We start from the raw sequence: 12,596 nt of genomic DNA, 5'->3' as shown, positions 1-12,596 counted from the left end.
AGAAATAGAAATAGAAATAGAAATAGAAATAGAAATAGAAATAGAAATAGAAATAGAAATAGAAATAGAAATAGAAATAGAAATAGATAGAAATATTGATGATGGAGCCCAGAGGGTCATGGCAGGTGGACGAAAAGCAATGAAACATATATGGGACAGACTAGAGAAGGTAATTTCTTCAGCCAGAACATGTACAATATGCATAGTTTCAAAACAACAAGGAACCAGGTGTATTTTCAGTTCACTCTAAACTAGAAGAACAACTGAAGGGGATATAGAGCATCACCACAGCTTCCTCTTTAGCTCTTCTGTCAGAAATTGTTTGGAGAAGACACTAGTTAAGGGAACTACACTCTCGAACAGAAGAAAAGTAGAGCAATTGCAGGATGTGACAGAGGAATTCAAATACCATACAGGAACTGAAATGGAAAATGGCTTCACTTCAATAGTTCTAGTTCAATTTCTGTCTTTAGGTGAACTGCAGTTCCCAAATTCTCCTTAAACACTCTCACTGAAGAACAGACTCGGAAAAAACTTCTCCACTTCTTTCTCTTGTCCTGCTGGCTTTTGTGTCTGCCATGCCTCCTGTGGACTGTCCATCGAGCATCCCTGCTCCCAGAGGAGATCATTTGCCATTACGACTGACTGCTGTTAGTAAAAACGTTTAGCAAAATAGTGAGACCCATGCTGAACCATGCAGTTCAACAGCAGGTGTTCTGCAAGACTCTGCACATCACTGCAGTGCACACAGCACGAAGAGCATCAGTGCAGGATAGCAAAAAATGACGCAATTTCTCCCCTTGCAAAAATTTTCATTTGAGGATGTCTGATCTGACAAACTCCTGCTTTAGAAGAGTAACATTTTGGTGCTTCTCAGACCAAAGCTTATGGACAAACTGATGTGCACTGCTTATTGTAGGCTGGCATTTGAGTTCTTTGAGAATAGTGTTTTGTCAAAACATGAAAAAAAATTTTCTCACTATACCTACCCTTTGTCCTTCTTCTACATGCTTTTCTACGTTGATATTTGAAGTTATGCCAAGTTACAAATTCTGCATCAGGAAAATCTATTTTAGTAAAATAGTTGTCAAAATTGAGATGGTCAGCACATGTTCAAACCAGACTGTATATCTTTAATACATAGGCATTTTGTTAAAACAGTTATTGCTTATCCTATGTTTGTGGTCCAAAATATACATTTGAGAGTCCAAGACATTTTACAAAACATTAGCTACAGTTTAACTGGTAATCAGTTAAATTAAGGTTTTATAAAAAAGATAGAGATGTAAAGCTCTTCAAAGCAGCCCTTGGGAACACAAACTGCATTGCAGTTTTCCCCTCAATTTCACACCCTGCTGTACATTTAGCTTATAATAACTGCTTTAAGTAATTTAAAATGAAGGCATTTGGCTCCCAGTGATACTATGTAATGCTATTTTAATAAGAGCGAGTGAAGTTAGGACATGGACCAGTGTAACTACCTAATCCTGAATGGCAGATTCTCTGTGCAAGAATTTTCTCTTTTATTAATTTCACGCTTTCTCATCTCATACTCCTGCCTTGGCCCTGCTTAATCTTGTAGCAGTGGTGAAATATTATCTGAACAACTGTGGTGATGATTAAATTAATTTGAAGCTATTAAGGACTAAGCTATGATCTACAGTCTCTTTCTTTTTTTTTTTTTTCTGCTCCCCTTCCTTGTAACTCATCCGTTTTGTGTGTTTTTTCCTTTTTCTGACCACTTACACTTCTTTTCACATCCTCTCTGTGCATTGTGATGCCCAACATACAAGTTGACTTATCCTGACATACAATTCAATTTATAGCCTTCCTGGCACAGCTGGATTCTCCATGGCTGACACTTCTAACTGGATAGCTGCACTCTGATGAGTCAGTGGCAGCATATAGGCCACAATTCCTCTGCCATCTCTTCAGAAAAATCAGTGGCAGTGTGATTCTCAGCTGTAAGCAAAATATCTCTATCTTACAAATCATTTAATTTTCCTTCTCTACATCTCTTGTATATAAATAACTTCATAGACAAAACAGATAATCTATAAATGCTAATAATACAGAAGAAAATGGTAAAATAGGATAAAAAGACAAAAATCCCTTTAATGGCATAACTGTGAAAGATGGGCAGTGTCTGTGATGCAGAGGAAATGGACTAATGTTTTTATTTTGTATCCATCAAGTCCAAATTTCCAAATTGCACTAAAGAATTTTACATGTTCTGATTCCTAAACTCTTCTTTTCCTTTCTCTTAGGGTTTACTTGTGGCTACTATATTCTGCTTCTTCAATGGTGAGGTAAGTATGTGAAATACAGAAAATTACCAGAACTTGAAAAATAGTCACTCTATTGTTCATTAATGCAGATGTGAAGCATGTCACACCACAAATTTTGAAACTACACGAAGCTGCTTTTACTCTATAGACAAGCAGCTGTGTGTGTTTTTGAAAGCTCTGTGCAGAGTGTGACTTGAATGTCTCTGAGCAGATGAATCAGGTGTATTACCATTACAAAGCAGATGGCACCTAATGAGATACAGGCATGAGACTCTCCCCTACCATCTGCAGTTTGATGTGGAGGTCTAAGTAAAGGAGAAAAATGCTCTACTCCCCTTCCTGCCTGAAAATAACGGGAAGGACCACAGTAAACAATGGGGACCTTCAGGGGTCTGTCCTGGAGAACCCAGTGCTGCATTCAGGCCCAGAGCCATGGCAGAGGCCATCCCTGGTAGCACTGCCAGAGCTGAAGGAGTGCAATTACTTTCACTCCTTCGAGGATTAGCACTGGTCTTTTTACAGTCAATGTTTCTTGTGTAGTAATTGAGAAATAAAAGTCCTTAAGGCAATGATCTCTCCCATTCTCTTACAACTAGAGCATATATATGTATATACACCTACAGTGGCTTTTAGGTCCACTTCACTAACTTTTTTTTTTTTTACAAAAAATAGCAGGTAAGAATATGTCAAGAACCATTTAAATTCCTACAGCAAACCATTTTTCAAAGATGGTTGGCAAAAAAAATCTTTTTCAATACATCAGGAGCATTCAAGTGTAGCAAAATAAAACATCATATATCTTAGCAAAGTTAGGAATTCCATTAAAAAGATCATTTTCAATCCAGACCAGATGAATTAGACACAGAATAAACTTTGTGATGCTAACGCTCAGTATGTCAATCTAGACAGATATTTGTGCTCCTGTTTATCCCTGTATATTATTAGAAAGTAGCAAATTCCAAGTAATGATGTGACCACACTTATGTTTTGATAGAGACTTGAAGTAAATTATGTTGTTGCTAAGGTGCTACTGGCTGCTTTGATAACTTTCAGGATAGCAGAGAATATTAAATTCTGCCACAAGCTGTCGACATCTCTGTAGATTTGCTTGTGTCTGGCTCCCTGTGTAAATGTACAGAGAAACTCAAGAGTAGAAAAGGTGAGAGGCCTCCCATTGTAGTTCTGTGGCATGGCTTCTCAGGAAACATGAAAGAGAACGGCAAAATGTGAGCAACTACCAATCCTGAAACCTAACATGAAATGGTAGCTGTAAAGATCATGCTACAAAAGTTCACGGTTTCATGCATCCAACTAAACAAATTTGAAGAGATGTACAACTCTTTTTCTGTGACATTTCTGTCCCCAGGATCTGCAGGCTACTATCACCTTTCTCCTTCTCCCTTACTGTCATCACTTGCGGGCACAGTCCAGTCTCCATGGCCTGGAAACACAGAAAAACTTCTGATTCTCCCTGGTAGGGGGTACCTGGCATGAAGAAAGTAGAGACCAGTCAGGCAGTTTTTGAAGCATCCTTTCCCTGTAGGAATGACTGCATAGCTATGTACAAGCAGTGCTCCAGTATGCCTGCACTGGCCTCCAAAGTTTTGCACCAAAATCCTGGTCTTGAACATCGCCACCTTCATTCTCACAGCATCACCTTCCATTTTTTTTTCAGATTAAATTTTGCAGAACAAATTTTCTTGTTTTATAGCTTTATTGTAAAAGGTTGTTTACTCCGTAATTCTCCAACTCTAATGAGAAAACATGGATTTGTGTCTAAATTAAGGGCTGTACCAGTGCTAAAAAAGAGGAAAGGCAGCAATAAAAGGCACTGAAAACATGAAGAGCCTTAAAGACTGTTTATTTCTTAGTTTCATCAGCTAGCTCTAATTCCAAAGTACTTTTGGCAATGCTACAGTGTCAGAAGAGCATATTCACCTTTACAGCTCCAGGAATACAATTCTGAAGTTATGCAATAATGAATATATCTCAAGTATCTGCTTGCCAATATGTACAGTTAATGATTCCTTGGTGGAGCAGCTGATCAGAAACATGACCAAGTGTCAGGCAATAAGAAGAAATGGCCATGAGGATTCAGGTTTCCCAGACATGTTGAGAGTGATTTTGTTGGTGCTTGGGTACTTTTCAACATTACACCCATTTTTAAAATCGTATCTGTTTCAGGCAACTCCCAATGGCAGGAATTCTGAGAAATCCTGTCATTGTTTTCTTATAGGAAATTTTATTTACTAGACAATAAGGGAAGCTTTCTTTAAAATTTCCCATTAAAGTGACCAGAGAGTCAGTGATGACACCTCTCTAAGACAGACTCAAGACAGTTTGGTGCTTGCATCAGCACATCTCCAATAAACATCGAGGAAGGCCTATGCACTAGAGTGGCTAGGCTGGACTTTACCAAGAGAGGATGAAAGGATTGTGATCCCCTTCCTCTCATTCCTGCAGTTACCCAATCTGTAGATATATAAGGCACAAAATCTGTAGAATAGCAATAACAGACTAATGCCGAGCTGATATTATATCCTTCCAAAGGGAGTGCTGATCTGAGTTTGGCCAAGTGAACTCAGCTGACTCCCCCCAGTCTTGCTGTGTGCAGCAGAATACAGACCAAAGCCACAATCTGGTCTTTAATCATGATAGAAGATTGTTTCCGAGCTGCTGCATACATCTGCTGCCATTGAGGTCAAAATTACTTCTCACGAGGAAATTCAGTGTGGGGCAAGGAGATTAATTTTAGTACTACAAAAAGCCTGTATATAATCTGGGATTTACTTTTTCCTGCTGGAGTATTTAACTTCAAGACTGAAACACATGAAGCTTAGCCAGGACAAACAGTGCTAAACTCAGAACCACCTGACAGTGTTTTACAGTGCATTCATCGCCTACTACCTCACTAATCTCACTTTAGTTCCATAAGCCCATCTATAGAAAGAAATGTAAAAATAGTAATAAGAAGCTGTACCAATGCCTGCATTCATGTGGAAGAACACATAAACAAAAGATCTGGTTGGGACTTTTAAAATGATAGATCTTCTTGTGCATTTTCATATAAAATCTTTGTATCCAACAGAACTGTAGTTTCTCTGTCCAACAACAACAGTGTTGGACAGATGATACGAAGTCTCTGCAATAGTCTACTCACCAGACCACATTTCCAAGCCTAGGAATGCTTCTAGGCTGTAAGGCTGGACAACAAAATGGAAAGTCAGTTTGGGGAAAAACCAGCCATGTATCTTACGTGTCAATGAGGCGTGAATGGCTAATGAAGAACAGAAAAACCTTTAAAGTCTGGAATAGCAGAGTAAATAAGCTCGAGCTCTTCATTGTTTTAGTTTTTACTTTCTTTCATCTGCTATCACAGCAGAAAACATCGCAGGCACTGCCCTGCGCCTCCTGTCCCCAGGCACCTCCTCAGTTATTAATACATTGTGGCTGTGCATGTGACTTTCAGTAATGCTGCTTACGTATTTAAAATCCATACCTGAATGGTTTTGTTTGGCACTGAGTTATGATCATCTGAGATCCTTGGAATCATAGCAGAAATCTAGATTAACAGGTTTTGCTCAAGTGTAGCAGCTTGTACAATCCATTATCCATTTGCGGCCAAATCCTTGCACAGGTGAGTGGTTCAGCAGAGAACAAAAACACAGCTGCTTTGACCTTGTGCTCTCACTTCTCTATAGAGCCTTTTAAACCTATATAATGGCATTTCTAATCATAGGCTGAACAGGAAGGGATGTGCCTGTTCTCTCCCTGGCCATATAGACAATTTAAGCATCACTCCCTTCTAAGAAAAAATTATAAGCTTCTCACAACAGGCTTTGTAACACTCAGGGACGTTGTTCTTCCCTCTTCAGTTAACTATGCTAACATCTCCAGACCTATGATTGTCCCAGTGGCCTGTCAGATTCCAGTTCAGCTGAAGGCAGTTTGGGAGCTTATCAGGAGCTCATCACCTGCACAGCAGCTCTTCTCCCCATGCAAGAGTGATCAAAGCCTTGGGGTCTGTGCAGGGGCCAGGGGAAGGGGGCTAGAAGAGGATCAGAAGAGCTCTAAGAGCATGTTTTTGCTGCCTTTAGTAAAGATGCTGAGATTAATCTGAATGGAAAAAGTGCAAACACAGTCAACGTGGGGCAGAGAAGGCCAGAAGTCCACCCACAGTGGCTGATGGTGCTAGTGACCATGGTGGTGGTGTTGGAGAGGTGGCTGCAGGCAGGCAGAGCTGCTCTGTACAGACATGGTTATGGTCTAGCCAAGCCACTACCCCAGTGTGATATGGGGAAAGTCACTGTCTTAGTACATCTGAAGACTTCTTCTTTCAGTCCCTCCCCATAGCTTCTGGAGTAACTAAGCTACAATATTCATCAAAAGGCAATTTTAAAGTGACTAAACTCTTTACAGATTTTACCTTGTGTGTAATATTTCTGTATCAAGTACTAAAACTGCATTACTGTTTCACCCAGTAACTTTCTACTAATAAACTTTGGTGATGGTGTGATATAAAACATCACCACATGCAGCCATTTCACTTTAATTCTCAGTATTGGCATAGTAAACTTTGCTCACACTCCCCCCAGTTAAAGTGCCGTTGTGACCATAGGCCTTTCCCATGCTCGATATCTAATTAATCTGCATTCAGCCATTTGTTTTCTTTTCTTTATTTGTTAGGAGAAAGTAAATAGCCATACATTCTCCAAATGACAAACAGTGCCCACCTCAGCAGGAGCACAGAAACTCTAGGATTCTTGTCATCACAATGCCTCACCTGCACCTGCCTACCTCTGGAGGAGGGTGTTGCTACACCAGATTATTACATCAAACTGATTCTATTCTCACATTGTGTTTGGAATCACTGATCTAAACAAAAAACCCAATATTTTCCCACTTCTTGCTCATATCTTAGCATTACCAAGAGCCAGCACCCTGAACATACATCTGGAGAAGGGCTTCATTTTCCCTGGCAGGACTCAGCAGCTTAAATCATATCTTAGTGACATGTATAACATCACTGTTAATGTAAAAGATGAATAAAATATTTTATTCCTAGCAGATGAATGTTCAAAGGTTGAAATTCTCTGCCATGCAACAGGCTTTGACGAATTATATATTTTGCAAGAATAGAACGTGTTCTTAACTTATCAGGACAAAATCTCTATTTAGCTCTACTAATACTCCAAGTCTTTCTTTCTACAAATTAGTCCTGACAAGCTCTAGAAGTACTTACACTTTGACATTCATGGCCAGTTTTACTCAAAACTAAGTTTCTTCAGATATCACAATGCATTAGGCATTCCAGGGGCTGCAGCATCAGATAGGTTTTAATCCCCATTCCTTCTTCCTCTTCCCTCTTCTACTACAGCATCCTGCTCTGTTCCCATGCAGCAATCTGTTCCACATTTATAGGATGAGCTGACTTATACCTTCTCTTCACAAGCAGCAACAACTGCAGAAACTCTTATTGCTGCCATAAGGTAGGCAGGGAAAGAGTTAAGGCCAAGAGCTGAACAACTGCTTCTGGAGAAGACAGGAGGAGAGAGGCAGACTGAACCTGATGAAATCAGACCTAGAGCTTTTCCTTTTCCTTCCATTTTCCTTTCCTTTTCCTTTCCTTTTCCTTTTCCCTTCTCTCCCCTCCTTTCCCCTCCCTTTCCCTTTTCTTATTTTAAAAGTTCTACAGTTCCAGGGGTTTACATTATGCCTCACTGTAAGTGTGTGTTTCTTTAACAGGTCCAAGGAGCTTTGAAGAGGCAATGGACACAGTACAAAACCCAGTGGGGCCAAAGGCGCCGCGAGCACTGTTCCACACGATCTACCTCCTACACGGCAACATCAATCACAGAGGTCCCCGTTTACCTGTATCACCATGATTCCAACAATGAACAGCTAAATGGAAGATATGTAGAGGACTCTGAACTCGTTGCATTAAAGTCTGGAGAGACATCTACCTAGCTCAGTACCAGCCATTGCAAACACATTGTTTCATGTTCTGCCTGTGAACAAAGTGGGGAGAAGGGTGGGAGTGTGGAAATCCAAGATGCTGTGTCAGAGTGCAGGCCCAGGTGGAAGGACACATCATATTCAAACCACATCAGCCTCTGACAGCAATGATTTGAGGGAGTCTGATGCAGACCTGGAAATAGTATTTCTTCCTGTGCGCTGCAGCAGGGAGTGAACATGGACTTGCCCGCCAGGCTGTGCAATCTCCACACCTCCTGATACCAGCCATATAAAGTGACCACCCAACATTCGTGACAACCGCAGGCAGCCCATAGCAAACAGGAAAGAAAGAATGTGGCAATTGGAAACTTTCAGCACTTTTTGTTTTCTCTACTTTTCTTTAACACTAGTTTTTAAACTACCAACTTTCACAAGATGTAACTGGCTTAGAGTCTTTTATTTTTCCCTTTTAATGAGCTTGATGACTGCTTCAAAGATTTTGCACATTGCAAGACAAATCAAATATACAAACAGCAGGAAGTCACTCCAAAGTATTGAAATCTTGATGATTTCCAAAGGATGCCCCAAAATGTTACCAACCCCAAAGGATACCCAGAATATTTTCATCCCATTAGCAGGTGCATAAAGCAAATAAAGGTGAAATAGTCATTGCATACCAAGATCTCAAACACCCTCAGAGAAACAGATCAGTTCTTCAGGCCACATCACACAAATCCTGAAGGCATCTCAAAATAGTTTTTGTTTAACAATACCGAGAGTTCAAGAATATTTATTTATAGGAAAAATTGTGAGTCTATTACTTTGCCCAGAAACTCATCATTAAGGCACAGTTTTTTGTGAAATTTGTTTGGAAATTACAGTTTTATTTAATGGACTTTCTGAGGTTAATGTTAGATGAATGTTTGTCTCTGTTATAAAATTGTGATCATGACAGTAAAGATGCCATGTAAGAAATGAGAGACTAATGTCTTAGCACAGGACGCATCTATTTTTAGAATTTGATTGCTCCCCTGAGTTTCTAATCATTAGATAGTCCTGCCAAAAACCTTAATAACCTATTTCAGATTCTGTTGAAATTAGCAGACAAACCTGCTAACTTCAGTGAGTGGTGAACAACTCTTTTCAGTGTTTGGGAATGACTTATGCAATACAGTTTGTTGTAGACCCCAAAAACAGGAGACCAATTCGTTCATAGTGTTTTGAAACAATTTTTAAATGTTGTGTCCAACCAGACTGTTTTTCCTTGCTTTACCCTTAATTTGTAGATATTAAATGGAGGGACAATGTACATGACTACCTACATGAGTCACCAACTTGCTGGAAAAGTCTCTCCCAGGAATGAGTTCATGAGGGATAGGTGTAAACCCAGCACTGAGAGAGGGGACTGAATTCCCACTACCCATACAAGAGGCAATGCCTTGCAGAGAAGAGGGTTACTCCATTTTTGCCACCAGCACACGCACACAAGCTCTGTGCACTACCAACACTTCCCAGTGTGAGGAATGAGCTCCTGGCTCTGCGACCGTGGAACGAGAGAGAGGAGCTGGGGAACAAGCTGTCTTGCAGATCATCACATGGTTAATCCAGTGGAACACTTACAAAAAAATACCTTCATGTGTATTTTGTTCCAACCACATACCTATTTTTCAGACTTCAAGAAATACGAAGATAGTTATTTTTTCAGACAACAGTATTTCTCGCATTGTTATTTCTGTTTTCACCAGTGAACAGCAGGAAGCGGAGGAGTCAGTTGTTAAAGACAGTAAAGTGGCTGTGCTATGAACGCTGTATTTCTGAACTGCTTTGGGACACACCACATTTCCTGGGAGTGCTCCAGAAGGCATTCCTGGTTTCTAAAGATACAAATAAGCTGATTGTAAAAGAAGTGTGCATAATATTAAGAGTTTAATAATGAACATGTTGGTTTTAATGATGTACATGTTTACAACATGTAAGTGCAAGTTGTTTCACTGTTATGTTCCTGTGGATGTACAAAATGGAAATGCTTTGCCATTATAATGATTGTGTTCTTTCTTCATTATTAAGAGTTTCTTGCTTTGTTTAGTAGAGTGCTCTGAAAAGTCAGAATCTGAGGTTTAGGGTCTCAGAGCTTCAGTGTGGTTGCAGCAGTCTTTTTGGAAGCTTTGGTTTCAGTGGAGGGATGATGATTTGCAGCCACTGAAGCTTTGGTCTCACATACACACTGAGTTTAGGGTTGTCATCACCCTTGGGCTTTGTAGGAAAGGCTGAGTTTTGAAGGTATTTACTGAGTAATTTCTTATCAAAATACTTTCTGATGGGAAATGCTATTTTCCTCATCTCCAGATGGTTTGAAATGTTTTCATTGCACTCATAAGGTACATTTCATTCTCTGCTTTATAAATAGTACCGTACACTAGTGACAGTAATATTAGGATTCCTGATACAACCTCAGTAATTACAATTATGACAGTAGGGTGGTTTGACTCTAATACATTTCACAAGAACAGCAGAAATGCATAATATATCATTGTATCAAAAAGTAGGGAAGGAGCTGACACCTGAATGCGTGAATGCAAGGTGTATTTTAAGAGGAAAACAACCTTACATTAATCACCTCTGCAGTATTTGTTTCCTCTCAAACACCACACCACACCCAACACATGAAAACCCAGTTGACTGAAAATTTGCTCCAGCAGAAGTGGTTGCTTTGTTTGAGCAACAAAATCTATCAGGAAGATGCTGGTTGTTATTCTTTACAGGGTACAGAAACACAGCACAAATTAAAAGATTTGTTGTGGCATGGAATGTGGTTTTTATTTCATTTACTTAATAAATATATTTTAGCTAAAATAAAAAAGCAACAAAGGTAAAACAGACAACTTTATCTGTATTAAAACTCTTAGGAATAATGCTACCTTAATTAAAACATTACAGAGCACTCATGTAGCACAATAACTTTGTTTTGGGTTAAAAACAACCATGCAAATATGGTGAATTTATTTTCTCCCATACTTTGCTAGTCTCAATAAATAAAATCTGAGCAGATTTTCAAAGATGCAAGTCCGAAATACTAACAATGTGAAGGTACCTACATTTCCACTGCTTCGAATTTTAAAATCCTGATGTGTCTTCATGAAGCTAAATATGTGCAGTTATTTGATCACTGCTCAAAAATATCAGGATTTGTGACCTAAAAAATATTTGTATTGATACAGTAGTTGATCCCAAGCCAATGAGACTCTGTAGTGTATGAAACATTCCCTGTCTGCCCTCTGGCAGCATAGAAGATCTGAGCCCAACTGTGCAATTTGGACCCAGTGCTGCCACATGGAGGGGGGAAAAAATGTCATTGGCCAGCAGTGAGGGAAAGTTAGACCTCCAGCTTGGCATACCTCAGGAAGAAGAACATGATCAGCTCCTTAGTCAACTATCTAGTGAAATTTAAGTCCCTAGCAAGCCCTGAGATTTAGAATGGTGCCAGAAATTACACCAATGTTTTGACACCTGTAGTTCTGTGCCAGCTGTAGTAATTAACCTGTAAGATTTAAGTTCAAAGTACCCTTTTCATGACCCGCAGATGTTTCTGTGCAGTACAGAATTTTTCATATAGATGGATCCCAAATCTATATTTAAGCATCCCTTTATTGAGTATTTAGAGCATCATTGAGAAAATAAAGGAATTCTCATCATCTCAAATATAGAACAGTATGTCCCCCTTATCCTAATGAAGGAGAGCTGTTTTAACCAGTCAAATCAAGTGGTGAGAAGGTTACCATTACTGAGCATGTCATACTCTGCTGCAGAAGAAAGCAGCATGGTAAGATGACTAACAGGGATGTTATATATGAGCCTCATGAAACACAAATTGCCACAGACAGCATTGGGGATGATTTAGGCCTGGCTCACTTGCATTGGCAGACAGATCATTTAGATGACCTGCCAAATTCCTATCAAAACTTATTTTCTATGATTTTGTAGCAGCAGAGATGGGCACTGTGCTCTGCTGGGGCAGGAAGGTACTTACCTCTCATTAAATGGCACTTAAGATTTTCTTTATAATCCAATTTCAGGACCTCCCAAGCCTATCTTAAAAAGAAACCAACTATCTGCAGTCAATTTTTAAAGGACATCGGATGTCTGCACTAATTTTAATAATCTGGTCCCTCTTCTCTCGCTGTAAGCAAATGCAACTTTGAGAAGTGACCACACCACAGGAGGTTACTTTGTGTAATGTGAAATGTGCAGATGTGTGACTACATGGAACTCCTCCATTCCCAAGTGCTAGTGATGTTGGTTTGCATAAAATGGTCAAATAGATACAGCTCCTTCCCTCATCTGCTTTGCATTTCT

The 12,596-nt window shown here is 39.6% G+C and overlaps 1 protein-coding gene across 3 annotated transcripts in view; it reads left to right on the top strand.

Moving 5' to 3' along the window:
* Window positions 1-11,322, top strand: part of CALCR (calcitonin receptor) — a 160,845-nt gene extending 149,523 nt beyond the window's left edge. For all 3 annotated transcript variants that reach the window (XM_027639417.1, XM_027639418.1, XM_027639419.1), the window contains 2 exons: window positions 2,268-2,309; window positions 8,034-11,322. In XM_027639417.1, the coding sequence (XP_027495218.1) occupies window positions 2,268-2,309; window positions 8,034-8,255 (264 nt within the window). In that variant the 3' untranslated portion in view covers window positions 8,256-11,322. The remainder of the gene's footprint in view (window positions 1-2,267; window positions 2,310-8,033) is intronic.
* Window positions 11,323-12,596: the final 1,274 nt, after the last annotated feature.

Source organism: Corapipo altera, unplaced genomic scaffold, assembly GCF_003945725.1.
Source record: "Corapipo altera isolate COAL_440 unplaced genomic scaffold, ASM394572v1 44, whole genome shotgun sequence".
NCBI lineage: Eukaryota > Metazoa > Chordata > Aves > Passeriformes > Pipridae > Corapipo > Corapipo altera.
Note: the sequence above shows the minus strand (reverse complement) of the source record. Positions and strands in the feature narration are given on the sequence as shown.